The 27,867-nt window shown below is 27.0% G+C and overlaps 3 protein-coding genes and 1 long non-coding RNA gene across 9 annotated transcripts; 2 read left to right on the top strand and 2 right to left on the bottom strand.

Annotated features, from left to right (window-relative positions):
* Positions 1–5: 5 nt before the first annotated feature.
* LOC149892297 (syntaxin-7-like) lies at positions 6–12,615 on the bottom strand. Of its 2 annotated transcripts, XM_090078616.1 has the most exons (13): positions 12,446–12,575; positions 11,891–11,991; positions 9,603–9,825; positions 8,846–8,905; positions 7,304–7,370; positions 7,026–7,134; positions 6,864–6,941; positions 5,627–5,695; positions 5,386–5,447; positions 4,339–4,414; positions 2,885–2,957; positions 2,355–2,437; positions 6–788 (listed from the first exon to the last, which is right to left on the bottom strand). In XM_090078616.1, exons 3-13 carry the CDS (start codon positions 9,607–9,609, stop codon positions 696–698), a joined length of 777 nt encoding a protein of 258 aa, XP_089934742.1. In that variant the 5' UTR covers positions 9,610–9,825; positions 11,891–11,991; positions 12,446–12,575; the 3' UTR covers positions 6–695. The 2 variants fall into 2 exon arrangements, with proteins under 2 accessions (XP_089934742.1, XP_089934741.1); XM_090078615.1 differs by lacking the exon at positions 9,603–9,825 and having other exon boundaries at positions 12,446–12,615.
* Positions 12,616–15,781: 3,166 nt separating this feature from the next.
* On the top strand, positions 15,782–25,274 carry LOC145181431 (acetyl-coenzyme A synthetase, cytoplasmic-like). Of its 5 annotated transcripts, none has more exons than XM_090078991.1 (16): positions 15,782–15,921; positions 17,304–17,706; positions 17,867–17,958; positions 18,053–18,156; positions 18,542–18,614; positions 20,687–20,859; positions 21,317–21,507; positions 21,757–21,874; positions 21,996–22,129; positions 22,248–22,380; positions 22,644–22,700; positions 23,611–23,697; positions 23,922–24,030; positions 24,237–24,436; positions 24,556–24,601; positions 24,717–25,274. In XM_090078991.1, exons 2-16 carry the CDS (start codon positions 17,315–17,317, stop codon positions 24,911–24,913), a joined length of 2,106 nt encoding a protein of 701 aa, XP_089935117.1. In that variant the 5' UTR covers positions 15,782–15,921; positions 17,304–17,314; the 3' UTR covers positions 24,914–25,274. The 5 variants fall into 5 exon arrangements, with proteins under 5 accessions (XP_089935117.1, XP_089935116.1, XP_089935119.1 ...); XM_090078990.1 differs by lacking the exon at positions 15,782–15,921 and adding an exon at positions 16,422–16,520; XM_090078992.1 differs by lacking the exon at positions 15,782–15,921 and having other exon boundaries at positions 17,246–17,706; positions 20,687–20,850.
* Positions 22,248–25,928, bottom strand: LOC149892296 (uncharacterized). The gene is made up of 2 exons (XR_016449867.1): positions 25,739–25,928; positions 22,248–23,074 (listed from the first exon to the last, which is right to left on the bottom strand). It is a non-coding gene; the product is annotated as an uncharacterized LOC149892296 (long non-coding RNA).
* LOC149892295 (uncharacterized) lies at positions 25,911–27,043 on the top strand. Its single transcript, XM_090078994.1, has 4 exons — positions 25,911–26,152; positions 26,403–26,437; positions 26,614–26,727; positions 26,878–27,043. The coding sequence occupies exons 1-4, from the start codon at positions 26,101–26,103 to the stop codon at positions 26,989–26,991; spliced, it is 315 nt and encodes a 104-aa protein (XP_089935120.1). The 5' UTR covers positions 25,911–26,100; the 3' UTR covers positions 26,992–27,043.
* The last annotated feature ends 824 nt before the right edge of the window (positions 27,044–27,867 follow it).

The raw sequence follows: 27,867 nt of genomic DNA, 5'->3' as shown, positions 1-27,867 counted from the left end.
AAAGATTTGACCAACCGATATTTCGTAAAATCATTTTTTTAAGGAACTTAAATATGAAAATAATTGAATAAGCTATATGCATACAAAAACATTTGTAAAACTAGATATTTCATAAAATAAAACAAAAAAATTAACTAAATTTTCAAAAAATCAAGTAATTATTTTGTCCTTAAAAATATACTTTAATATAATAAATAGCTTAAATTCTTTTACAACTATGATGCAATAAGCCCAATTCAATTTTTACTTCAGGAAAAGTTATACAAAAAAACAGACATACAAAAAATGAGCCAATGAGTTAATTTAAGTTCTAAACAACACATTATAACAGCATTAAAAATATTAAGATCAATTTAAAAGTTTATAAAAAAATACAATAACTTTATTTTTTACAAAAATTAGGAATCTTAACTTCATTGTTTGCACAAACATCATAGCAATTGATTAAACTTTTTTTTTCCCAAGCGCAAGAAGCAGGTAGAAAAAAAAATTACGTAAACAAATTTTTATAAGAGCTTTTTTTTTATGAAATCTGCACTAGAACACAAAGCTATCTGTACACTTGAAATTCACTGGGATCTGTGTTATTGTTTAATATTCTTAGTAACTTAGCAACTAAGTTACTTAGAACACCAAAGAATATAACTCACATAATGAACTAAAAAGAGTTCCTAACTAGCATATATGTAATGTTTTTACTTCACTGAATAATAGATAATCAGTCCAATAATGACAGCAAGTATAATCAATATCAATACCAAGCAGCACAGTCTTTTTCTTGCACTTCTCTAAAAATAAATTTAAAAAAATACTAAAAGCAAAAATTTTGAGGCAGGTTCCAAATGTTTTTAAAAACATTAAAGATGGTTTATCTACCATACATTATAACTTCAATTAAGTAATTTAATGAAAAATTGGCTAAGCAAAGCAATTTTAACAGCTTTATAGCAGAAATTATATATATATAATTTCTGGTATAAAATTATATATATGTAATTTGTCAGTTTAAATGCCACAAAATGTCATTAAGCACTATAGTATAACTTCTTAAAATTGCTTAGGATAACATTTCTAGCTAACTTGCATATTATGAAAACAAACTCTTTGGTTTGATTAAGTAATTAATTTTTGCAAAAACAACCATTTTCAAAGAAAATAGAAAGACATGAAATAGTTCTGGTAATGAAAACCTGCAACTTTTAAATTAACACTTCCAATAATGTCAACACTCATACTTATTTTTTTCTGTGTAAATAAAAAGTTTTTCATGAGAAACAAAAACTTTGTTAAAGAATTTATTGTTCATTTTGTTTAATTACTTTTTACCATTTTTCAGGCATCTTCCTACTTTTATGTTCATCTTTTTAAACCAAAAATACTTTTAAGAACAATTTCATATCATAACTGGGTCATTTATTTACATCAAAAAATAATCTAAATGAAGACATTTTTTCTTTATTTTAAAAAATCTATTGCTGGTTTCCATATATTACTTCCCTTAAAATTATTTTTTTGCTGGCAAAAAGAGGTACCATCAAAATTGGAATTGGAAATGCATTGAAATGCAGCTGGTGACTGACATTTGTATAAATTGAGAAATCTCTCTAATTTAATACAATTTTCTGTCTAAAAAATGTCATCTATATAAATATTACCTCATACTACTAATTCTAAATTCAAACCGGTTAAGTAGAACTATTTCAGAGAACTATTTCAAGTCAGTAGTAGGAAAAGAATTTCAAGTAAAGAAAAAGTATGTTCCTGATTCTGGAAGGTAAAGCTGAACATATTTTGAGATTGGCAGCTACCTGAAGAAAACCAATTTTTTTAGTATCAAAAGGAGTACCAGAGTTGTATTTTTTTCAAAAATTTCAAAGGCTTTAATAGTGAAAGTGAAAGTAAAAAAAGTTTTTATGAAATTTTGTTGATTCTTTTGTTATTTAACTCAAGAAAACAATTGTATTTATACTTAAATGTATTTATACTTAAATGTATTTATACTTAAATGTATTTATACTTAAAATGTATTTATACTTAAAATGTTTCATGACATAATAATCATAGGGATGCAAGAACTCAAAAGTAGAAATCACAACTGAAGTTTAAAGGCATTTTTCATCACAAAAACCACGTAATACTTTAGGAGTTTGTGCAGCATTTTTTCAAATTTTATTTTGAAAAATTCATTAGATATCAACTAGTAGTGCATACTTGCTTTTTAAAAAAATACCTTTTTTAAAATAGCAAGTATGCACTACCAGTTGATATCTAATTAACTTGGTTTCTAAAATTAAGTTGGTCATAACTTATATGTTTACATATTAGAAAAACAACCATCTTTAAAGTTATTATACCTGATAAGCTTTAGCTCTGATTAGTTCAGCATTTCCTTGCTCAACATGGATAGCAGCATGTTCAATATTACTTTCAATTGAATCTATGAGTAAAAAACGTATTACTATTAAAGAAAAACGTATTATCATTCAAAGAAGGTATAAAAGATTAAAAACTGTTCAACTAATTCTCAAAAGTTTTGTAAAATAATAAGAAAGAAAGTTTAACTCGATTTTCGGAAAATCACATATAGGTACAAAGAATGTAGAATATATTACATTAAATAATCACTATTCTTGTTGTACATGCATTAACATATTGTTGTATTATATAGTTATATTCTTTTCAGAGTTAAAGTTATGATTAAAACTTTCAATAATTTTTCAGACTCAGACTTTTTTCTTAATCCTGTAATAACATTTTTTTCCAGAGCACCATTAGTTTGGTAAGAATGAATCTCAATCACTCAATTTAAAGAAATAATTCTATAAAAATAATAGCAACTGATTTACACACTTAAAAAGATTCAAAATCTCTGATGACAACTTACCTATAGCATTCCCTTGTTCATGTACTAGCAATGCTAAGTCGCGAAATATCTCATTAACATTAAGTATGTCCTCCTTTTTTTAAAGAGAAACAAATAAATAAAACATAACGGATAACATTAGCATATTACCAGTGAATACACATAAATTTCATACTGAAATAATAATCATCAGACTTCAAGTTTTGGGAAACAAACAAAACTTTTTTAATCAAATTATATACTATAACTAGATATAGGCTGGATGTAGACTAAATATAGGCTAGATATAGCCAGATATAAGCTAGGCATTAGGCCTGCAATTATAATTAAAATTTTTTAGATAAAAAAATATATTAGAAAAAAGTAATGTAAACTGTTAAAATTTTTGATGTTTGCATACATTTCGAATTGGACATCGAAGGTTAGAGTTCAACAATTGAGCAAGAAAAATGACAAATTAACTTTTTTTTTTTTATAAATATAAAGTAAAGTACACATATGAATCTAAAAACTTTAGTTAAAACATTAGGCATTAATTATCAAAATAAGATAAAATTAGTATAACTCCCAATTTATATAATAAAAATAAATCAATTAATACAGAGCTTAACATTTATAAAAAATATTTGTATGCTAGTTAGAGTAAACTTATTTATCAGAGAAAATATGTTAAGTTTTTATAGGATATTATCAGCCACTCATTATTATTTGTCCCTTATTTTAAAACATTTCTGATAGAAAATGTTTAAACTTTCACAAAATAATTTATCAATTAAAAAAATCTTTTTTATTAACAGCAAATTCAATGTAAAACATAATATATGAAAAATTCATTATTTGATAAACTTCATTTTGATCATTTGAAAACTATTTACCTTGCTTTAACTTATTTAAGGAGTAGTGATTATGCCTATCTCCCTTAATGAGGATATAATTGTACTCAAATCTGAAAAAGGTTTTATCTTGTTTTATAGTTCTTTTACCTGGTCCTTCTCTCCTAGGGCTGTGGCCATTTTTATGACAATTACATTTTTACTATGTACTCTTTCAGCCAAGCAGATAAATTTTTTTTTAAATCAACTACTAAATTTAAGAATTCATTCCTAACAGTACAAAAAGTTGCTTAAATTTTGGGAAAGAGAATAAACACAAAATAGAAAATCCATATTCTTTTTAAAACTTGTTAACTGAGGCTGGGGTAAATTTACTAAGGAACCTTGTGAAATTTTTCATGCAAATCTTAAACAAACCTGAGCAATCTTTAAGAGACTTAAGAAAAGGAACTTGTTCTTCGTTTTTACCTATACCTATATACCTATCTGTAAAACATCTATTTTAAACAGGCCTTTTTTTTTTTTTTTTTTTTCATTTAGAGGGATAAACTTATGATATAAATAAAATTTCATTTGAGTGACACAACTCTAAATCAGGCAGTTACTTTGAACATTTGGCAGTAATGCATTAATGTTACTTACTTCAATCTGGTTTAATCGACTTTCTTTTTCTTTTAGTTCCTCTAGATCTTGTTTTTGAATTAATAACTGTTGAGTCCTATGAGTTTCAAAATTTTATAAATCAAAAACATTTTTGAAACAAAAAACAAAAATTAAATCTTAAACAGTATTAAAGTTGATAAATCCATTTTTGAGAAGTCAGAATAAGTTCAAAATAAGAGTGACAAAACAAAGTAAGTTGAAGAGCATAATACTTGTCTCATTTATCTGCTTAATTTTACAATTTCACATCCTAATTAATAGTAACCAACAAAATTTTACATCCTATTTAACAGTAACTAACACAATCTTTCATATTCTAATACATCTTAATATGCATTCTGATAAGTCATACCAAATTAGAAATGTAATCAATTAAGTCAACAAATACAACAAATTCCAAATTCCAAAAATAAATGACAATAACCTGAAATACACACAATCAACAGTTCACTTTTTTTTTTAATGACAATAAAAAAGACAACATACTCAAAAACATTAAAATATTTAACATACTTCAACAAATCATGTATTTTTATATATAAAAAAAAAAAAAAAAACAAGAAAGAAAAATAAAATGTATACTCAGCTTTATTAAACCTATCAAAATTTTCAAAATAATGGTCAATATAGAAATTTTAATACCAAATCAAACAATTTTATAATTCTGACAGGCATATTCTTTCTAGTGACATCTTGTTTGTAGTTATTAACTCTTGCACATAAGGTTTCCCATGCTTATCATAAGTTAGTAGAACAAGCAGCCAAGTTGTAAATAAATCATAAATTTTAATTTCCTGAACACTTAACAAAATAAATGGGAAGTTTTTGTTGCTTTATCTGTACCAAATAATAAAGTTATCATTTTTAAGAATTTATTTACAATAACGCATCAGTCTCAAAAAATTATTAAAGTTGTTTCATTGATATTTGCATTCAAGAAAAATATAAAGGATTTTAACTCTTTTTCTATCTTTAAAGTCGATCCTGATACATGTAAAAATTGGTTTCATATTTAAGAAGCTTTACCTCCTTGTTTCATCATTTAGAAGTTTTTCCTTATCACTGTCATATAATTGACTAGGCTTTTCCTATAAACAAAAAACATGAAGACAAATAAAGAAAAAAAAAAAAAAATATATGTTTTTATAATGTTAATTAATGTTACAACTGAAATTAATGTTAGCACCATTTTTTTTTAAACTGAATAAATTAAAAAAAAAAAGAAAGAAATTCATTACAAAAAGCAGTAAAAACAATTCACTTTTACCTCATGATAAAATGTTTCCGATTTGGAAACTTCTTTTTGTATGTGAGCTTTCATTTTTAATGCTATGACCTAAAAAGATTACAATATATATAAAAGGTAAAAAATTTTAGAAGATGTTATTCCTTAAACCTGCTATGGAACCATGCATTTTCAAATAACACATTTCCACTTATATTGATGATATTTTTCAACTTTGTTTCAAAGTTATTTTCAATCTTCTGTGTTTGAGACTCCTAATCCCATAGTACATTTACTGACATTTGTTGAATATTTTTTGTATACTCATAAGTTTTGTAATATAATTCTCAAGAAACTATGACTAGAAGAACTGGGATGACTCATGATGAAACATTAGCATATTTGGATGTATCTAGTGATGTCAATGTGATAATGAAGGTAATTTGGAAGATAATTTGAAGTGACTCAAAAGTGATGCAGATCTTGATGTCACATCAGATTTAGACAGCAAATAAAGTGCTATTCAGTCTGACACTTGTGTGTCAACAGAATTGTGTTGAGAGTTATCAAAGACGAAGAAACTAAAAAGGAAGAAACAAATGCCTTCAACTATTGCCAAAATTGAGGTGTCGATAGTTATAATCAAATGTGCAACTTGTACAGCACTGCTAGAAAAATAAATCAGTGGCCAATGAGCATCTTTTATGGAATGATTAACAGCACTGCGGTGAATCTATGTGTTAATTTTATGAAAATGAGGTGAATTACACATCTAAGATGTTGGACAAATGCAGTAATTTTTTGAAGGAACTTGCAGTTGCACTGATCACTTGATGTTTGATTAGTGCAAATGCAAGATTGGATGTGCATCAATTAACGAAAGGTGTCAAGAAAATTATGCGGAAAAAAAAACACATGAATCATGGTTGAAAGTTTCTCACTATTAAAGTAAGTTTCTCTAAATTGACATTTTCAAATTTTTAATCTGTATTAATCAACTAAACATTTTCAGATTGTTTTCAGATTAGTGCATTAAAAAAGAGGAAAAAAAATCTAAAGTGTAATGAGTAAACCATTTTAAAATTTTAGTCAAACAAGTGAATGAACAAAATGCCAAAAAACTGAGGAAATGCATTCCATATTCAGCTCATCTAAGTTAAAAATTTTTTCTTTTAGGAGAGATACCTTATTGTTAGAGTTAAACACTCATACTTTTGTTCCATATTTAAAAAAACCACACCAAAAAAAAAAAATAATAATAACAATAATATATTCTTACATTTTGTATAGCATGATATCGTGATAGAGAATTTTCAAATTCCTTTCTGAGCTTATTTTGATGGTTTATATATTGACTCTAAAAAAAAACATGATTAAGGAACAGTTCAGTATGCTTATATACATATATATAAAATATATCAAAACATTTAATTTAACTTACAACTTGATTATTCTGCTGGGTTTGACTAACTATAGCCAACTCTGATATCTTTTTAAATAAATGCTTGATATCATTTGCTAGTTGATTTGTTTCTTGTGATATAGTATGTCTTGGAAATAAATTTTAAAAACTATATTAGAGAAAAGATAACCAATTACAAACAAAAATTTTTATGTATAGTTAAAAACAATTTTGCTCTTATATTGACTCAACTCTTTAAAATAGAGAAACCCTCCTGATATTTAACCCTCATTTTCTATCATTATGGAGAATCTCACATTTTTTGCTCGATAGTCCCACCATTAGATTCTTCTATTTTCTTTGAGATGGATTCAAGAGAAGACACTTTAGTAAGTAAAAGATAAAGTTAATACTTAGTAAAGTTAACTCTGTAATAACAACTTACATGTAAAATATATGTTTATTAGAGCTGCATATGGGAAAGGAAATGTGAAATCAAAAGGGAATGGGGACCGAATGATTAGGGGGGGGGGGGGCTTGATTACTGATATGAGAAAAAGAAATAAATGTTTTATCGGTTTCCAATCAAATGATTTAGTTTTTGTTTCTTTACCACTATTTTTTTTTTAATGTAAATTTAAAATTACCTTTATCCTTGATAAATTGTTGGTATTACAACTTTATACAGTACTTAAAAAAAAAATCATATTGATATTAATCATTTAGGCACACTAATAAAGTTGAAGCAAATATAAGTTAGTTCAACTAGATGAAATAAACACAGATTATGTTGCATGCAGTGTAATCCATCAATTATTTGTAAGAAAAAAAATATAATGCATGCATATTCTTGCAGAAATAAAAAAGTTAAGGTCATTAACTTCAAGTATGCAGCTAAGGTTGATTTGTTTCACAATAAAATCTATTTTATTTCCTATTAAGTTCATGAACACAGAACTAAACTATTTTCATGATAATAATCTATAGAACTCATGAAATACAAAACATGTATTCAATAGAATTGTGATAAATGTAGTTGTAATATTTTTATTTCTACAGACATATCAGTGTGCTTAACCATAGAAAAAAGACTAAATGCAATTGACAACAAAGTTCTCTTCCTGTTGTTGGTTTTCTTTACTTTTTAACCATTAGAACTGGCCTATTTAGAAAATCAGCAACACTGCATCTCTTCATTGGCTTGTATTAAGGTTTGTTAGCAACGGTCTGTGTAAAAAATAATGATGTCATTAAAGAATAAAACAAAAAACTGTTGTCATTAAAAGGCATTACATGAATTTGATGCACCATGTTGCTTCATATCCCAACAATTGCATGAAGAGATTAAGTTTTCTTCTTACCGTGCACAAATAAGGTAGTTAGAAATGATGCAACAACTAATTGCAGAGGACCAAGCGCTACATGCACAAACTCAAAGTAATATCCATATAAGTAGTAACAAACGGTTTTACAAGTGTTCAAAGACTAGTGTCGATGAAAAAACAATAACAACTTGACTTTTCAGATCTTTAGCTGTAAGTCATAATTTAAAATCATCTATTTCAAACCTTGTGATATTTTTCTAACAAAACAACAAAAAGTATAAACTTCTTTATGTATTACAAAAAAATTTGAAAAAAATGAATTTGTTGTAAAATAGTATTTAAAATTTAAATTATATTTGCCTAGCTAATAACTTTTGTTGGATAAATAGAAATTATAGTACAGGAGTGAATGAGATTTTTTTACAACTTTTATCGGAATGCAATTAGGACAAAATGTGCCATTCCTATGCAGCTCTAATTTATATGATGATATAATATTTGTAAAATCATACATAAAGGTTATAATGTACTCACCATTTTTGTTAATGAGAAATATTTTTCCACTTACGCTGTCACTCAGTTCATTAAATTTTTCTAAAAATCAAAAAACTCAGCTGTGAGTGTAGAAACATATTTACTGATCTCAAATCTTTTTCTCAAGGTTAAACTGCACCAATTTAACCTTAGGTGAGCAAATAAACTATAGATTTTTTAGATCTTAAATTTTTTCTCAAATAAAAAATTGAAAAGAAGATTCAAAATAGACATATCTAAATAATGTCTATCCCTTAATTTTTTGTTGTTGTTGTTATTGCTATTATATTAAAAATATCTGAAAGCAAAATCTTTAGGATTAAAGTTAATGTATAAGAAATTCCTATTAAAATAAATCAACACATTGTTGAGAAGTTACTTAAACTTTATGATGAATGGGTGGTGAAACTGTATGATGAAGAGGTACAGACAAAGAAAAAGAAAAAAAACCTTTGTAAACAATATGGTCTGTTTGAAATTGCTCATTTGGAACATATGAAAAATCAAGAGGATAAGAATTTCTTAATTCTTCAGCACCAAAAAAAAAAGATCAAGCCCTATGCTTGGTGTAGATCAGACACTAAAGCATAAGAAAGAAAAAGCACTGAAGTACACTGCAATTGAAACTGCCAGGAGAAAAAGGACTTATAAAGAAATAGAACAACACTTTGGTACTCATGGATTTTCTACATCTAAAACTGATAATTAGCATCAAGCAGTGAAGACAATGATAGTGGTGATAACAATAAAAGTTCACCTGCCATTATTCAGCAAGTATTAACAGTAGCAGCAAAGGTTCCAACAACATCAGGTAGATTGCCAAGTCACTGATGGGTTTAACTTCTTCTCCATATATAGCGCTTTTCAAAAGATATAGTGAATCATAAACAAAACTCAACAAGAGTACTTATACAACTGATAGAAATTAGTGTCTGATGATGGCCACTCTACCATTCTTGGATTTGTTGAACACTTCCTTTCTACACAAAAACAGCAGAGAAATAATTACCAAGAATTGCTGGAGTTAACAATGACCTTCTTAACAACATTCTGAAGAACAGAATATCATTTCATATAACAAGAGCTGTAAGTCATGCTAAAAGGATGATTAACACACTTTATGCATTCAAGATAAACCTGTTTCAAATTTACATTCAGTTATTGAATATAGAAAAAAACTGTTTAGGAAAATAATGCATATTCCTTACTTAGAGTATACATAAAAGCCTGGTTTCTGTCACTGCATGCAATTACAACATCAAATCATGATTTTCTAATCATGTGCTAACTGATTAACTATCAAGACATTGATTCACAAATAAGTAAAACTGCTGCAAAGAAATTTCCAACCAACTCTGGTACTTACTTACCAAAATTATTGCTCTTGTCTTATTTTATGAAAATGTTCCAGCATCAGTTAAGAAAAATATGGCTCAAATTTTGGTCAACAAAGACGAAGCAGAGAGTTTCCATCTATGTTAACTCCAGGTACAAAAATGCTCTTCAACAGATTTTCTATCAGTACAAATTTTCTTAACAAAGACCCATCAGTGTGGAAGGATGATCCTGGTTACAAAAGTGAAATTGGAAAACTTAAGACAAATTTATTGTGAGTGATGCTGAGGAAAGAAAAGTGAAACTCATTTAGAATTACAATAATATTGTCACCAAAGATAAAAATCAGAAACAATTAGTTTTACGGGTCATTGCACATTATAAAAAGTATTCAATGCTACTAAACTCTGGGTTATGAAACAGTAATGTTCAAGGGTCATTAGTTCAAATTATGCTTTGATTCTATGGACGTTGTTGTTGTACATTAAAACAACTTTGTCTCATAGCTTTTTGGTGTATTTAATAAGAACATGGTCAATATAGTTAAAAATATGTAGCTTTTGAGCAGAATTAATCATTATGCATACAGTGTTCCAACTTAAAGACATTTGAGGTTTGCCTATTCAGGCATTAATTGAGCTAATATTTTGCACAGCTCTTACTTAATTGATTAGAGCAGGATTAGGAATTGGGAGGTGCAACATTTTCAGTTTTAAAAATTTTAATACAGGTGAGGGCCACTATATTGAGGACTCATCTGAAGCTGAACTAATCTCAAACTTTTATGAACTGTTGATCATTTAGATAAGGTACATGAGGAAAGCTATTAACCACAGCTTAACCAATCAGATCAAGTTGCCTCATAATTATTACTTTTGATGATCCAATTAAAATGAAACTGAAGGAAACGAATTGCTTTTATTGTTTTTGAAATGTTTAATAACTCAGTCAAAAGTTATATTGTTTCATGATATGAATTTATTTCAGAATTGTCTGTCCTGGGGTCAAAAATCATCATATTTATTCTGTAAACAAGCATGAAGAAACCTTATATTATTCTAAAAAGTTTAAATCTTATTCCACATAATGAAATGAAATTTATACATATGATAGTCAATATCTAATTTGAAATTTCTGCAGGTAGTAATCAATATCTGTGGTGAATTAATGGTATGAAACTAAAGAAAAAGTTGATTGAGAAAAATTCAGTTTGCTAAATGAACTAAAATAATTTATATTTTTTTTCTTTAAGTCTGTATTGTTTTTACTTTTAAAAAAAATTTATTGCATATACATATATATTTTTGAATAGTTTTTGTATAACGGTTAGGTGTCTTTTTGTGGAATACAAACCATGATAACTTACAAAAAAAACTTGTTCTAATTTAACATTCTTTACAAATCATACTTTATCACTTCTAATTACTAAAATTCTATGGAACTATCATACTAGATATCTTTAAAAAAATTATTATGATGTCCATAAAAAAAACTTAAAGCTACAAAAAATGTTAGGGTATTTTAAATATTGCAAAATAGAGATAGAAAGAATTATATATCTGTTAACTTGATTTAAATGTTCTCCTTTTGATTCAGAAATCAACTTTTGAATTAAATAATAGAAGGGAAAACAAATTTAATTATAAATAACCCAAAGAATGCTAGCTTTATATTTGTATGTAGGTGTATGTATACATAAGTGAAAAGTACCATTTTGCCGAAATGGCTGTGATCGGTAAAAAGATGCACTTGTTGACCCATATGTTACTACAGGAGTACCAAAGTCCCCACGACTCATCTTTGTTATTAAGCTAATAATATAAAAATAAATGCACAATGTAGTCTATATGCAATATTCTAACAACCAGGACTTAAATATTCAAAAGGTTTATTTCTATAAGAGCTATGTAAAATTCATTAGATAACAACAGCAGAAACAATAGAAAAGTAATCAAAAGCAAGAAATTAGCAAAAAAAGAATAAAACAATATTCAGTTTATTTAATTATTAACACTGTGCTAAGTTTATTTTAAAAGCATAAAATGTATCGAGCAGTAATTTATTTGTAATTATGATTTAACAATAGACTAGTACATTTCGCAGTAAGTTTAGGATTTTTTTACAATGGAAAAAATTGTAAGGAAGATATGAGATAGAGACATGCATATAGCTTTAAAGATTTTTATTTTCCTTTTAATTGCAAAATGTGAAATCCATTTTGATATCGTGCATATTGCAATATTATCAAAATAAACAAGAGCTCACAAAAGGCTGGATGTCATTTTTAATCTGGACGAGAATTGTTACAGCATAAATGAATTATCGCCAAAAACTATCGCTCGATATCAATTTTAGTAATTATCATCTTATCTTCTCAAGTAAAATTGCAACTGTTATTTTTGAAGAAGAAGAGCAAAAATTAAAATGAGTTGTTTGAATAGTTGATTTAGAAAAAAAAAAAAAACACCGCTTTATGAACTTCTATTTATAATATGAATGGCATGGCAACAAATCATTTTATACTTCTGCGATTCAATTCATGTCATAATAATATAAAAAGATTTTGAACCAGCTCTTTTAAATTCATCATCTATAAATTATATATTAAAAACGTCTAAAAATATACGCCTTTTTCTAGGTTATTATTATTATTAACTTTTATCTTTTAACACAAAATTTATTGGACAATCTAGATCTGGAAACAGTCAAATAAAACTGCAAAAGATGTTAAAATTTATGTAGCAAGAGTTTTTTAATTTTTTATTTCTTTTTAACAACGACCCTAAAAAAATATTTTTTTAAAAAACCTTGTTATTTATATGAATTTGTTATCATACCTTTATTTTCTACTCTTAAAACCCATTAACTATTAAGCATCAGATAGCTAGGAAATTTAAGATGGTATTACTGGATGTAGGGTAAAAGATTTGTTATCTGCGATGTTTCCATTCTTAGAAACTTTGATCACTTATAACTTTTGAGTCATATGCTCTTTTTAAATGAAACATGTACTAATATGTACGGTAAAGCAGTGGCGGATTAATACTTTTCGGGGCCCGGGGCTATTTAAAAGTAGGAGGCCCCGTTCCACTAACAACGACAAAAATGAGTAAAACTAAGACTTTTTTGAAAACGCTATCACGGATATTTATTTATATACAAATTTTATATTTATTTTATTGAACTAAGTTGAGTGATTTTTTTCTGCTTTTCTTTCCCGCAAAATCTGCAATCACATCGCTGAAATCCAAAGTTTCTGATAATTTTGACTCAATAGTTAATCTTGCTATATTACTTAAACGACTATGGACCATTGTTGATCGGTGCATGTTCTTAACTCTTTTAAGAGTAGAGAATGATCTCTCAGCCTCGCAATTTGTTATGGGAATAGTTAGAAACAAGCGATATGCTATATAAACATTTGGAAATACATCAATAATATCGGTTTCAACAATCCAATTTAAAACATGCAGAGAAATCAATGTGTTTTCAGTCTCAGATTTATCTTTTTTATGCGAAAAAAAACCCCGGAGGCTGCAACTTTAATAATGTTACAAATTGTTCTATTTCAAATATGAAACTATCTTCTAAATCATTTGAGTGCACGTCTACAATTTTTTTCGCGCTAACTTGCAATTCCATGGTACTAATAGTTAACAGCTTCAATAGAAATCCAAATAACTTATTTACGTGGTTGTAACCATCACATCTTATGGTTAGTTGTGTCACAGGTTTGTCAATAATGACAAAAAATTTTTGTTGACAGTTATTTTATTTCTGTGCTTTTGTTTTCAGACAATTTAGTAAATTTAACTTTGGCTCTTTTAAGTTAATAAAAGATTTAATTTTCAGAGTTAATAAAAAATTATTTACTTTGAATCGGGGCCCCTAAAATTGTGGGGCCCGGGGCTATAGCCCCCCTAGCCCCCCTTGATCCGCCACTGCGGTAAAGAAAATACTATGCACATTACCATCCCATTTTAATTGAATCTTATTGATCTTATTTAAAAACGAAACAAACTAAATCCACTTTTTGTAACATGAAATCTGTTTTTTGCGGTAAAAAATAACCTGTTTTTTGCGTTATTTGAAAAAATGACCATAAAATTCTTCTGAGAAAAAACGCGATAAGTTTAAGAAACATCAAAATTAAATTGCTTTTATTGCATTTTAGCTTATAAAAATGAAAGAAATTCTAATTTTGTTTCTCAAAACATTACTACTTACTCGTTCGCTCTGGCATAGCATATTTTTTGGAGGTATCATAAACAGGATAAGGTTCCTTCAGAGACTTTTTGTAAAGCAACCTTTAGAGAAAGAATTTCATACTTTTTATATTTTCGAGATAAAAAGGCGGTTGTTAAATTCCTCTACCTCAAAACCGTCACGATTTTTCATGATTACAGTATAAATCACTCAAACTGCTTGAACTAATCAAAAAAGGTCTTCAAAAAGCCTTTTATGCAAAATTTAAACTTGGCCGTTAAAAATGCCGTAAAAAACAAATTTTTTTTTTTTTTTTTTTTTTTTTTTTTTACCGCAAAAAACGGATTCAATATTTACATAACTTTAAAGTTGTTTATTACCAATATATTTCCATTGAGGAATCAAAAAAAGTAAATAAAGAATAAAAAAAAGTAAAAGATAAGTTTGTTTTCTCAAATATTAATCGTCATCTTATAAGATAATATATCTATAAAGAGCAGAAAAAAATCTTGAACCATCGCAAATTTCGTTTTATCGAAGGAATGCTTCAAACAACAAAATTTAATTACAGTTAAATGACAAACGTTAAATTTTTGTTCAGAATAGTTTTATATACATATTTACACATTTTGCGAGCTAGTGAGAACTGGGTCAAGTACTCTAAAGCATTTTTCTCATAAAAAAGTGAATATGGAAAAAAATATTACCGGAAAAAAGAAATTTTTTACCCTAACAGTAAATGCTCTGCGAATGAAAGAATATGTTTCAAAACATTTTCCACATTCTCGAAAAACACTTTATCTAATTGCAAACGCTATCAAAATTGGTCTTCCGTGTAACTACAAACTAGAAAAGGTTGGAAAAGTTAAATAAGAAAAGAAAAATTTTTTGTCAAACTCCGTGTTCGCATCGGCCAAAAGCTGTCAGCATTGAACTATAATGTCTAAGACTTGCGTCTAAAAAAAGTTTGAAGAAACTGGAATTAGAATATTACAAGCTATAAACGTGCGCCAAATTACAACTTTTAATAGTTCCAACAAATACCAAGTAAATACCGAAGGTTTCATCTCAGACTTATAAACTTATGACGAAAAATATTTTACTTATTTAGACGTTGATATGCCGGGAAATACTGGACTTTATTTTTCTGTCAAATAAATCCATGAAATGTAAAGCGCAAATCGAAACAAAAAATTAATTATTGGTCAGCATTATCTGATTTTCAGTTCATTATAGGGATTTCCGCAGCATTCATTGGAAAAATGAAAACGTTAGTAGTTGCCAATGTTTATTATTGGAAAATGTTTACCGAAGTTGATTCGATCTGTAAATAAACATGATATTGATGGTAAATCTTTTGGATAAAGCTCGTCTAATGCAAAAATTTTTGTAGAATATTGGTCAGCGAGTATGTAATGGATATTGGTCAGCGAGTATGTAATGGATATTGGTCAGCGAGTATGTAATGGATATTGGGTATTAATCAAGAACAAATGATAAATAGAAACAAAAGAAAGTTTGTAAAAGTAGATTTGGTAATTAACAAAATTATACATTTCAATGAACTGATATAATTTTCAATAAGTTCATAAAAATTTCAAATCGCTTTTCTAGAATGAAATAATAAGAACTTATCTTGACTTTCGAGGGTCAACCTCAAAAAGAAAAACTTGTCTAATTCTAGTAAAATATTTTTAACAAAAGTATAAATCATTCTAAAATTTTAGTTTTTCCTAATAGCTAAAATTTCAATTTAACTCGAGATATTTAGGCAAGAATATAAGCTCTAATTTGAAAATAAATTTTAATCGAAACGTTTAACTCAAAACTCAAATTTAAAAATGTGGCAGTTTATGAAGTATTCAAACATTGAACCGCCCCTCGATCTCTGCGAGGAGTGCAGGTGGTTTATTGAGCACTTGGGTCTAAATATTAACCATACAGAATGTTTAATTTAGGTTGGTTTTTACGATGAATTCGAACATTTGTAAAAATTTTTGAAATTGTAAAATAGTTTTAAATCTTAATACCAACCCGTATTTGGAAATATTCTTGTGTAAAATGTTTAAAGCATGCAACCTTTTACGGGGCGGAAAGCATATCTTGATGCTTTTTATACCTGGTTTTATTTACAGTAACGTTTTTTTTCAATATCTGTGCTTCTATTTATTGTGTACTGAGACAATAAATTTATATATTTTATATTGCGATATTAAAAGATTTTTTTTTTTATCTTTTCAACATACTATTATACATCTTAAGACTTTTTTTAGTAATGATCTAAATAAAAATTAACATTAATTGTAATATTTAACATTAAGATAGCAAAAGCTACAAACCTGTATTTTTAGTAAAAAAAATAAAAAATTGTAATTCACAATATGCAGGCAATGACTACTCAAATAAGCTCATGCTTTCAAATTAAAGCTATGATTTGAACTGATTTTTATTGTTAGAAATGATTTTTATTTTATTTCACAAATCTATACCTTGATAATAAAGGTATAATAATTTGCTTTTACTACAACTGTAAAAATATTAACTACATTCAAGAAATGAAGCTATCTTCTTATAATAGTTACATTAAAAAAGTAAAGAACTTTAAAAGAATTTGCAAGTGTATACATTTGTGTATATGTATATATTAAGAACTCTATTAACTATAAAGATAAATTTTTAATTAGTTATAAATTTTTAAATAATACTCATGTTATAAGGATTTTGTGCTTTCAAAAACAAATAAATAAAAATGTAAGTTTGACTTAACATCTTAAATAATTTATTAATTATATTAGTTTGTCTTCTTTAACTTAAATTTTAACGTAAAAGTCATTTTAATGTTGAACACATAAACTTGTTTCAAGTTAGTAACAAGTTTAAATTTTAAATTTACAGCTTCATTTTAAATAATTTTTAGATTGATTTAAAATGGATTACACAGTTGAAACAGATACTCTCATAAGCAGTCAAAATCCAAATATATTCACTCGTGCACTTTCATTCACAAAGGAATTGGGGACTAATCTTGTTTTTAAAAGTGATCCAAATGTGTTTAAAAATGCTCATGTTACTTCAATGGAACAATATGATACCATGTATAAAGAATCCATCGAAAATCCTGAAAAATTCTGGACAAGTATTGCAGATAGTTTTTTCTGGCAAAGTAAATGGACTGGGAAATTTATGGAATACAACTTTGATTTGTCTAAAGGAAATATTTTTGTAAAATTTATGGAAGGAGGAAAAACAAATATTTGTTACAATGTCCTTGATAGAAATATCATTGAAAAGAAACTGGGTGACAAAGTTGCATTTTACTGGTAACTTGTATGTCTTGATAGAAACATTTACTATGTTTATTTATTGCATTATAGAGATCAGATTTTTATAAAATTTGTTTTAGTTTCAAATAAATTTGGAATTGTTTACTTTTTTTTTTTTTTTTTTAATTAAAAAATGAATAAAAAATTATTTATCAAGGGAAGGTAACGATGTCAAAGAATCTAAAAGTTTTACATATTCAGAATTGCTAAAAGAAGTTTGCAAGTTTGCAAACGTTTTAAGGGAAAAAGGTATAATAATATTTTGTAAAGCTCTTCTTTCCCTATTATTAAAATCAATAGGTTGTTTTAGCTCTTTAAACAATCTGATCTAATTTTTGCACAGGTATCAAAAAAGGAGATTGTGTGGCCTTGTATATGCCTATGATAATTGAGTTGGTTGTTGCAATGCTGGCATGTGCAAGAATTGGTGCTATCCATTCAATTGTGGTGAGTATAACTACTGAAAGACATTATCTAAGCTGATAACAATTAAAATATGTTTTTATGGATATTGAAGAAAAAATTTTTAAACTCCATAGAATTCTTACAAATAAGAGATTTGTTTTATTCCTGATATACACTATAAATTTGCTCTCAGCTTGGGTAAAACCCATTTGAAAATGTAAAATATATAGCATATAAATTTTTAGGCATTACAAAATAAGTTGTAATGTGATGCTTAATAAAATCTTTGAATGATTAAAAAGATTTCTAAGGCTATGAATTGCATGCCATCAATACTTCCTAATTGACATTTTATTTGTCAAGTAAGCCATAGACTTTTTGAGATTTTACTAAAGAAAATTTTCTTTTTTAAATTATATCTTTTTAGTTTGCTGGTTTTTCTGCTGACTCACTTGCTGATCGAATGATTGATGGTCAATGTTCTATACTAATAACAGCAGGTAAAATAAACTTGCGTACTTATTACAAAATAAAAAAAATTATAGCTTGTATGCATACTGATAAGTATGTAATTTTAGTAAATAGAATATGTAAAATTTAAAATCTAGGGAAAATGACTGAAATTTCAAGTTCACAAAAGGTATTGTCAAATTAAAAAGTTCCTTTGTTCTATTACAACAATACTGCACCTGTCTTTTTTTTTGTTGCTTACAATCATCTATTTTTTTTTTATTTTTTGATTACAATTATCTATTGTTGCATTTTCAACATTTTCAACATCAGTCACTAACAAAATAAAAATAAAAAATAAAGTAAATATCATGAAAACATGTTTCAAGAAAGAAAAAAAAAAAAAAAAAAAAAGAATTTAGCTCAGATAAATTGTGGCTTCTTGCTTAATCAAAGAGTTGGTGACACTTTATATTAAATCTTTTAAAAAACAAACTTTACTATGATCATTTTAGCAATAAGTGTGATAAAGTTGTCATAGTAGATTTGCCTATGCAAATCAATGTAATGGAACTTCAAAAGGTTTTCAAAAGAAGAATGAAGTTGTTAAGAAAATCCCATTAGATTTAAAAATTGATCACAACAAAAAAGTATCTGTAATTGTATGAAATTAGAATGAGTTTACTTTAATTAGTTGTGTTGATTTTTAAAAATCTTTAAATGCTTTTATATTATTTCTTGAATAAAAATAAGGTAGTTAGAAACTACAAACAAATGTATGAGTTATCAAATATTTTATAGGAAAGCATTTCTTTGAAACACAGGTAATCTTCTAAAGTACCAGTAATAATTATGGTGCAAATGTTTTAAATGCAAATGCTTTAAAAATTAACCTTTATAATTTAATACTGATTTGAAGGTTAATTCAAGTTTTGCATTAACAATCATATTATTGCAATCCCTTTGTTAAATGTCAGCACAAAAACCACCCAAAATTAGAAACATTCAGCGCAATTTCTGAAAATTTTGTTGAATCAACAAATATTTTTAACTTCAAATGTGTAATTTTGCTTACATGCACTTAGTTTTGTTTTAAGTGATTTTGCAGCTTTAAATTATTGTTTTTTAAATAAATCTTTCATCAAATATTTTGAGAAATGTACATGTTGATATAACATTTTTTTGAGAGGTTGATGAAATATATATATTTATTATATAAATGCTTCTACACACAAATCCACTTTAATTTTTTTCAAATAAAAGATGCTAGTTTGTAGAGAATAAGGAAATCTAAAAGTTGCTTTTTTACTAAACTTCAAAAAGAAATAAAATACATAAAAGTTGGCTGGCAATAGCTGAGTGGTAATTTTGAAAAGATAATTTTATCCCATTAATGATTAAATATGATTTTGGAAACATGGATGTTGCAGTTTAAAGAAAATGCAATTTTATACAGGCCAATTATATCACTTAGCAGAATGAATGATAGTTTACATTATTAAATGAATTAAATTACTAAATTTGATTATTATGTTGTTTTACAACCTAAAAATTAACCACTTCTTGATTGTAAGCATTTTGAGATTTAATTTCTCTATATTTTTTAATTACAACATCTTTAGTCTATGTATCTTTAAAATAGTTGAGGACAAAACAAAGTTGCTCATCAATCTTCACACATTTAACATTTCAATCAGCTCATACAGATTTTTCCAAACTAAAAAAAAAAATATAAAGACTACATAATTAAGGAGAGCCAAAGTTTAAACAACACATTCAAGTAAAATTTAAATAAAATTCAAGTAGAATTTAAATAAAATTCAAGTAAAATTTAAATAAAATTCAAGTAAATTTTAAATAAAATTCAAGTAAAATTTAAATAAAGAATTTTAAAAAGAAAGTTTCTCTCTTCTTTTTATTATGAGATTTTTTTGGTCAAAATTTGATATTGATATTCATCTGATTTAAAAGATCTGATTGCTAACACATTTGTATTTATAATGCATAAAGTATTTTGGCAAATGCTTTTTTTTTTTTTTTACACTTTCTGTTAATTTATCAACTTGGAATATTTGATACCTTCTTTAACAGTATTTAAAGTAAAATAATTTTACATACTCAGATGGTGGTTACCGAGGAACAAAAGAACTTGACCTAAAATCAGTTGCTGACACTGCTATTGCAGAATGTGCTGAAGCTGGACTTTTCATTTCAACATGTATTGTTGTTAACAATCTTCAGGAAAAAAACCTTAATGATGAATGCTCTGCAACAAAGAAATCCAAGGCAGGTTCTGTAAGTTCAATTTTTTAAAAACTAAGTTTAATTAAAACTCATTTTAACAGACTTTAGCATTTTAACTTTTAAATGCATCGCTTACTTTTAACTAAATTCTTTTTTATTTTTAATACTTTCTAAGTTTTAAAAATGCCACTTTAAAATATAATTTTTGGCTAAATGTAAAAAATTTTAATAACCAAATATAACCTAAGATTGTTTAATTTTAAACTTTTTTTTAGAAAAAGCAGGCATGAGTACTAACAAGTTCTTTCTAAATAAGTTTTAATACCATATATATGAACACACAAGACATTAACTGATGCAATTACAACTATCATATTATTTGCATTTCTTGATCAATTAGTTTGCCTTGAAAAGTTAAACATTTGGTGTAAACTATGATTTAGTTTAGCATATGATTGTTGTTTTTTTTTTACGTTTTCATCAAAATATTGCTTATATACTACTCTAGTTAAGTTGGAATCCAAAGATTGATGTTTGGTGGCATGACTTAATGAAAACTGTGAGCACCGAGTGTGCTTGTGAATGGATGGATGCTGAAGATCCTCTGTTTATATTATATACAAGTGGTTCAACGGGTAAACCAAAAGGAGTAGTGCATACTGTTGGAGGATATATGATTTATGCAGCTACTACATTTAAGTAAAAAGTTCCCCCTTTTTTTCTCCTAATTTTTACATCAGAATTTCATTCACTTTTTTCAAATAGTCTAATTTAATTTAGCAGTCAAACTTAAAAAGTCAGAAAATTTATTTTTTTCTATAAAAATAAATTGTTCAAACAATTTTTTCAAATTTAACAAACCGCATTCTCAATATTTTTATATTAAATTGTAAAATACGGAATCAATTCAAATAAAAATAGTGCTTGTAATGTCTTGTAATTTTTAAGGTACACATTTGATTACCATGATGAAGATATTTACTGGTGTACTGCAGACATAGGATGGATCACTGGGCATTCTTACATTGTTTATGGACCAATGGCTAATGGTGCAACAAGTGTTTTAGTATGTTTAACTGCTTATTGTTTTTTTTTTTCTCTACTTATTATTTTTTTATCAAACTAGTCCTTACTTACATAGATTTATATCTGTCTTTTATTTGTTTTGTTTTAAATTTTTATTTTAGTTTGAAGGACTCCCTATTTATCCAGATGCTGGTCGAGTGTGGGCTATTTGTGAGAAATATAAAGTCTCTAAGTTCTACACAGCACCAACTGCTATTCGAATGTTAATGAAATATGGAAGGCAGTTTGTGTACAAGTAATATCGCTTTTGTTTGTATGTGCTCCTTTTTTTTTTTTTGCAATACTTGAGATTTGTTATTGTATTTGTAACAAGTGAATTTTTTTCATAAATCATTTTGTTGAACTTTTATTAGATATGATCGATCAAGTTTAACTGTACTTGGTACAGTGGGTGAACCCATTAATCCAGAAGCATGGCTGTGGTATTATAAAGTGGTAGGTGAAGAAAGGTGTTGTATTGTGGATACATTCTGGCAAACAGAAACTGTAAGCTGCAGTTTGTTTATGATTTAAATTTAGCTGTAGTTTGTTTGTGATTTAAGTTTACAAATATTTTTGAACATTATTTTAAAAATCAAAAAAGATTAAAAAGTTGTTATATTTTGATATTAACTTATACTGTTGTCTGTTTTACTATATTGTTATCTGTTTTATTTATTATATCTATGTTTTTTTATTTTTATTATTTTAGTTTTAATTTTTATTGCTTGAGAGATTAAATTAGTAATTTACAGTGTGTATGTTTTTAGGGTGGTCATATGATTACAGGATTACCTGGAGTAACCCCTATGAAACCAGGATCTGCAGTAAGATTTCTATTTCATAGCTTAATTATCAATTGAAATTAGCTTTCCAATTCAGTATAATATTTTAAATACAAGTATCAATATTCCTCAATATTTGTAGGTAACTTTTTTAAAATGGTTACTGGAAAGAAAAAAAAGATTTTAAACAACTCACCAATTTACTTCTTATAACAGTGGTGCATAACATTATTATTATATAATATTATATTATTCAACCTAATCAAAATAAATGCAAAGAAACCATTTCTGTCTCAACTGGTACACTCTAACACTTTTTAAAGCCATCAATAACACAACTGGTACAGTCTAACGTTTTTTAAAGCCATCAATAACACAACTGGTACAGGTTGCAGGAGTAGTTTTGAAAGGGATACCTGTAAAGCAATAGAAGGAATACAATTTTTTACAGCATTTTAATTTTTAATTTATCATAAGAACATAATAAAAGTTTTGTTTTAATCTGTTCATTTTTTGTTTACTAGCTGATTAACTTTTATTTCGGCAATATTTTCAGCTTAGAAAAAAAAAAGAATTTGTGTAAAAAATAGATATTCATACAAAATTGGTAGAGAATTTCTGTGGCTTTTGAATAGTTAAAACTTCAGATTTTTTTCTCTAAGCTTTTATTTTCAAGTCCTTCCAAAGTAGAAAAATGTTTGTTTACATTGAGCATGTTCGGTTTAATTCACCAGATTTTTCCTAGATATGATTTTATGTTTCAAGATTTTTAACAAAGCATAATTGCAAATAATTATGCTAAAAAAACTTGCTTTTAAAGTCAAAAGCTTTAGCATTTATAAACCGATTTTGGTAATTACCGAGTTGGTAAATTAATAAAGAGAGCTTCAAAAGTTATAAAATTCACTTTTATGTTTAATATTGTCAATAAACTTCAACGTTTTGTACGTAGAGTTTACCGTTCTTTGGTGTTGTACCAGCCATTTTAGATGAGGATGGCAAGGAATTCGAAAAAACTGTTGTTGAACATGGCTTTTTAGTAAGATGAGTTTTATTGTTTTTTCTCTATTCAAAATTTTTCCCACGTTTAGGATGTATCCTTCCTAAACTGGATATGTATTCTCCCTAAACTGAATTTATATTCTCATTATCTCTCATATTTTAAAATATTTGCATCAATACTTTGAAGATTATATTTCAATAAAAAAAACGAAAAAAAAAAAACCAAAGTTATTGATTTCTCTGTTTAATCTTTTATTGAAGGTTTTTAAGCAACCCTGGCCTGGTATGATGCGCACATTATACAACGATCATGCTAGGTTCGAAAGTGCTTACTTTGAGCGTTTTAAAGGCTATTACTGTGCAGGAGATGGTAAGCTAATGCTATACTTTACTTTTTCTTACAGATTTTCAAAGGAATACTTCATAGTTGAGTAAGCTCTCAGATTGAGTTTTAAATAAAGTTTTAAAGAAATTGTAAAAAAAAAAGAAAATGTGATTGTTAGTTAAACTATTTTATATAATTACAAAAGATAAGATAAAAAATGAAAAAAAACTGGTCAAAATTTTAACTTTTAGGATGCAATAGAGATGAAGATGGTTACTATTGGATTACAGGTCGCATTGATGATTTAATGAATGTATCTGGTCATTTGTTAAGCACAGCTCAAATTGAGAGTGCATTGATTGAGCATTCTTCAGTTGCTGAGGCTGCAGTTGTTGGGTTTGCGCACAGTATTAAAGGGACAGGAATTTATTGCTTTGTAACCCCTAAAAATGTAATTTTGTAAATTTTTTGCTTCCGTAATTTATTTTTTAATTTATTTTATTTGAAATTTTCATTTTTTATAGTTTTTTAATTTAAAAACGCTTCAAATATTTACAACTTTTTTAAAAGGGAATTCGGTTTTGTGCCGCACTTGTCTCAGAGTTAAACGAGAAAGGTATGACTTTAACGAAAGAAACAATTGCATCATTAAACAATATTTTTATGCGTCAAAATCAATAAACTCTAGCAACCGCTGAGCACTAAGTTTTGTTATATTTACTTTAATTTAGTTCGCGCTCGCATTGGACCAATCGCCACTCCTGATGTTATCCAATGTGCTCCAGGTTTACCCAAGACACGTTCGGGGAAAATTATGCGACGTATATTGCGTAAGATTGCAGACGGCGTCCGGGACGTTGGAGATACAACAACCCTTGCTGATCCAAACGTAATTGAGGAACTTTTTAAAAATAAACCTAATTTATGAAGTTTTTCTTCAAAAGCTTTCCCCCTCTTAACATGTTTTGAATAGTTTTGAATAGGAAGGTTCAATTTTTAAAAAAGAAATTTGAACGAGAAATATCTCTTAAATTGTTTGTATTTTTCTATAGGTTTTCACATAACTCTTTTTAGGATTTTTTTTTTTAAACCATTTTTGGATTTATCAGTTTATTGACGTTGTAAATTATTTTTTTGAAGATTTCACCCCTGATATTTTGTTATCAGCCTCAGATATTTTGTTAAATTTTACATCATTAAAATGACGATGAATCCTAAAAGACGAGCACCTTTTTATTTTATAGGATGTTTTCAATTGTAATTGATAAAAATATTTATCGATTTTTTTACTAGTCGTTATTCATTTGTGCGACTTCCTTTGATTGCGTAAAGAGGCTAACGCTTGTCATGTCAAATTTTCCCTGATTATTTTAAATGTTACAATTGACGTCATATGTTCATTTCAATAGTCAATTAAAAAGTATGTTTACAAAACTTATCAAAAGATCTCAAAGTGACTACGTATACAGATACATTCTTTAAATCTCATAATCAATCTAACTTTTCTCTATCAAATGGTTTACGATATTGATATGGACGTTTTTTTTTCCCTAATGAATGGTGAACTACATTTTTACCCAAGAACTTGGGCTAAAAGATAGTTGACCACCTTTCATAAGAAAGATATACATTTAGCCGATGCGAATTAACGTTACAGTCTGGAATGAAACGTTATGAATTAGTAGAGATTTTTTAAATCAGGTTTTTGATGAAATTGATCACACTAATAGAGACAGCACAAAACATCACCTACCCGTCCGAAGCATTTTTTTGTTTTTGAATAAAAAGCTGGCGAGTGAGAACTTGCTTTCTATTTGTTTATACTTCTTTTGTCTAAGTCATATGTTTATACAACAAATATTGCGATCAAGTTACTTTATGATAAACTTTAGACTTTAGACTTTGGAAGTACAACTTGGGAGTCAAACCCACTTCGAAACCAATATTTTTATTATTACAATACACTATCCACGCACGTAAGCTAACCACAACAAGTAAATCAATCGAACAGAAAGCTGGTAACTAAGTTGAAAATCTTTAAATATAAGAAAAACCTTAACGCGAAAAAGTTTCATTAAATCTTTACAAAGCATTTCTACAGTTATTATCAAAAACATGAAGCTTCTAATCGTACTCGCAATTGTCGGAGCTATTTCTGCCAGAACAGGTATAGATTTCAAACTTTTATCTCTACTCACAATTTAAAAAGCAGCCTTAAAAAATTTCTTAAATATAGTTTTGAGCAAAATTAAATATAAATTTGAGCAAAATACTTGAAGCAAAATACTTTTAAAACTATGGGATTATAAGCAACAATTTGACAAAATTAACATTTTAGAAACACAAAAGTAAAAAGCATAATGAAAATTCTATAATATTCATAAATCTTGTTTAACAATAACAAACTTATCTTTCAGTTACAAGCAAAAATGAAGGAGCCCCAGGAGTTGTGGTATGTGAAACTGGAGAGTTTAACTCTCTTCGATGTTATTTTTAAAAAGTTTTTGAATATTACTGTTGCTTAGCGATGACAATATTTGTTATTTATAAATTGTTTATCTTTTAAAAAAAATGTTTCTCATGAACGAAATGGAACGAACCTTTAAACAGAACTATATTTATCTCTAGTGCATGAATACATTTTACGATTGTATAACATCAAACAATAAAGGTTGGACCGAAAAAGGTTCTTGCTTCATCAACTTAAAAGACTGCATATACAATCTTTGCCCAGCTGAATCAGTATGTAGAAGTTTATCATATACGCCATTAATCATATTTTTAATTAAAGATCTGCTCTAAATAAGATGAATTAAATGAATGAGAAGAACGAATGAGCATTGCTTTTGTGATTAAAAGCTTTAATTTAAAAAATTTTGAATATATTTTTAGTGCTTCAATAGTTCGAAGACGTGCTTGTGGAAAGTTCGCTCGTACAATGATTTAATGGGATGTTATGAGTCAACTAAGTCATGCTTGCCACAAAGTTGTAAAACTCTTTTTTAAGACATTTAATGGTGTAAACACTCCTGAAAAAGATAAATTTTAAATACATGGAGTTCTATTTTTTGTTATTGTATTTGTTACTCTAATTTCAGTCGGCTGCCAATAAGTAAAGAGGAAGAAATTGTTTGTTTTAAAATTTTTGATTTTGTGTGCAAAATATTTCTTTTGAGTTTCCTTTTATTCTATATGAGGAGTAAAATTTTTGGTCATCATAAAAAACTTTTAAAATTTACCAATTTAGCGAAAATACCAGATTGTAAATATTTAGATATTTCGCGAGGTTACAAAACCCCTACTAGGATTGTACCAAGAACTTTCTCCGATAAAGTAATTTAAAACCCAGCAAAGTTATTGATCGTAATTTATATTGATTGTAAAAATTCTGACAATTTATTTTGTCTTCATTGTCTTCAATATTTGGTTTAATTTTTCTTTTGTCCACATCCTGTTTATAACAAATAAAAAAGGGTCTTAAAAACCAAATTATTTCGATTAACTTTTCGCGAGGTTAGAATTATTTTGTTCTATCTCCAATTTTAAAAGTTGGGAGAAAATGAGTTATTAATTTTAGTTAGTAATAATAACTTTTAAAATACGCACTATTTTATAATTTTTTTTTCTAAATAATTTGCCTAAACATAAGTTATTAAAAGCATAAGTTATTATTTCTTTAAAAATAAAAGCTAAAACTTTAAACAATTTTTACTGTTTGAAAAAATCAAAAATTTTCTCCCAACATTTAAACTTGGAGATAGAACAAAATAATTCTAACCTCGCGTTTTTCAAAATAAGATTCATGAGATTTATGAGGTGCATTTTCTTGGGAGAGAGAATAAGAACGAAGGTGATTAAACATACTTATAAGTTTTTAAAGCA

This window comes from Hydra viridissima, unplaced genomic scaffold, assembly GCF_058129835.1.
Source record: "Hydra viridissima isolate aposymbiotic clone 2 unplaced genomic scaffold, HvirCarnegie_v1 scaffold_2, whole genome shotgun sequence".
Classification (NCBI taxonomy): domain Eukaryota; kingdom Metazoa; phylum Cnidaria; class Hydrozoa; order Anthoathecata; family Hydridae; genus Hydra; species Hydra viridissima.
This window is presented reverse-complemented; position numbering and strand designations above follow the sequence as displayed.

Bases quoted from the DNA above. Each gene is read 5' to 3' on its own strand.
- LOC149892295 (XM_090078994.1), top strand. From the start codon at position 26,101: ATGAAGCTTCTAATCGTACTCGCAATTGTCGGAGCTATTTCTGCCAGA. The intron at 26,153-26,402 runs GTATAGATTTCA...CTTATCTTTCAG, and splicing joins AGCTATTTCTGCCAGAACAG to TTACAAGCAAAAATGAAGGA. The intron at 26,438-26,613 runs GTATGTGAAACT...ATTTATCTCTAG, and splicing joins AAGGAGCCCCAGGAGTTGTG to TGCATGAATACATTTTACGA.
- LOC145181431 (XM_090078991.1), top strand. From the start codon at position 17,315: ATGGATTACACAGTTGAAACAGATACTCTCATAAGCAGTCAAAATCCA. The intron at 17,959-18,052 runs GTATAATAATAT...ATTTTTGCACAG, and splicing joins AAACGTTTTAAGGGAAAAAG to GTATCAAAAAAGGAGATTGT. The intron at 21,875-21,995 runs GTATGTTTAACT...TTTTTATTTTAG, and splicing joins ATGGTGCAACAAGTGTTTTA to TTTGAAGGACTCCCTATTTA.
- LOC149892297 (XM_090078615.1), bottom strand. The intron at 8,906-11,890 runs GTACTTTTCACT...TTTGATTTTTAG, and splicing joins ACAGCCATTTCGGCAAAATG to AAAAATTTAATGAACTGAGT. The intron at 5,696-6,863 runs GTAAGAATATAT...TAATCTTTTTAG, and splicing joins GATATCATGCTATACAAAAT to GTCATAGCATTAAAAATGAA.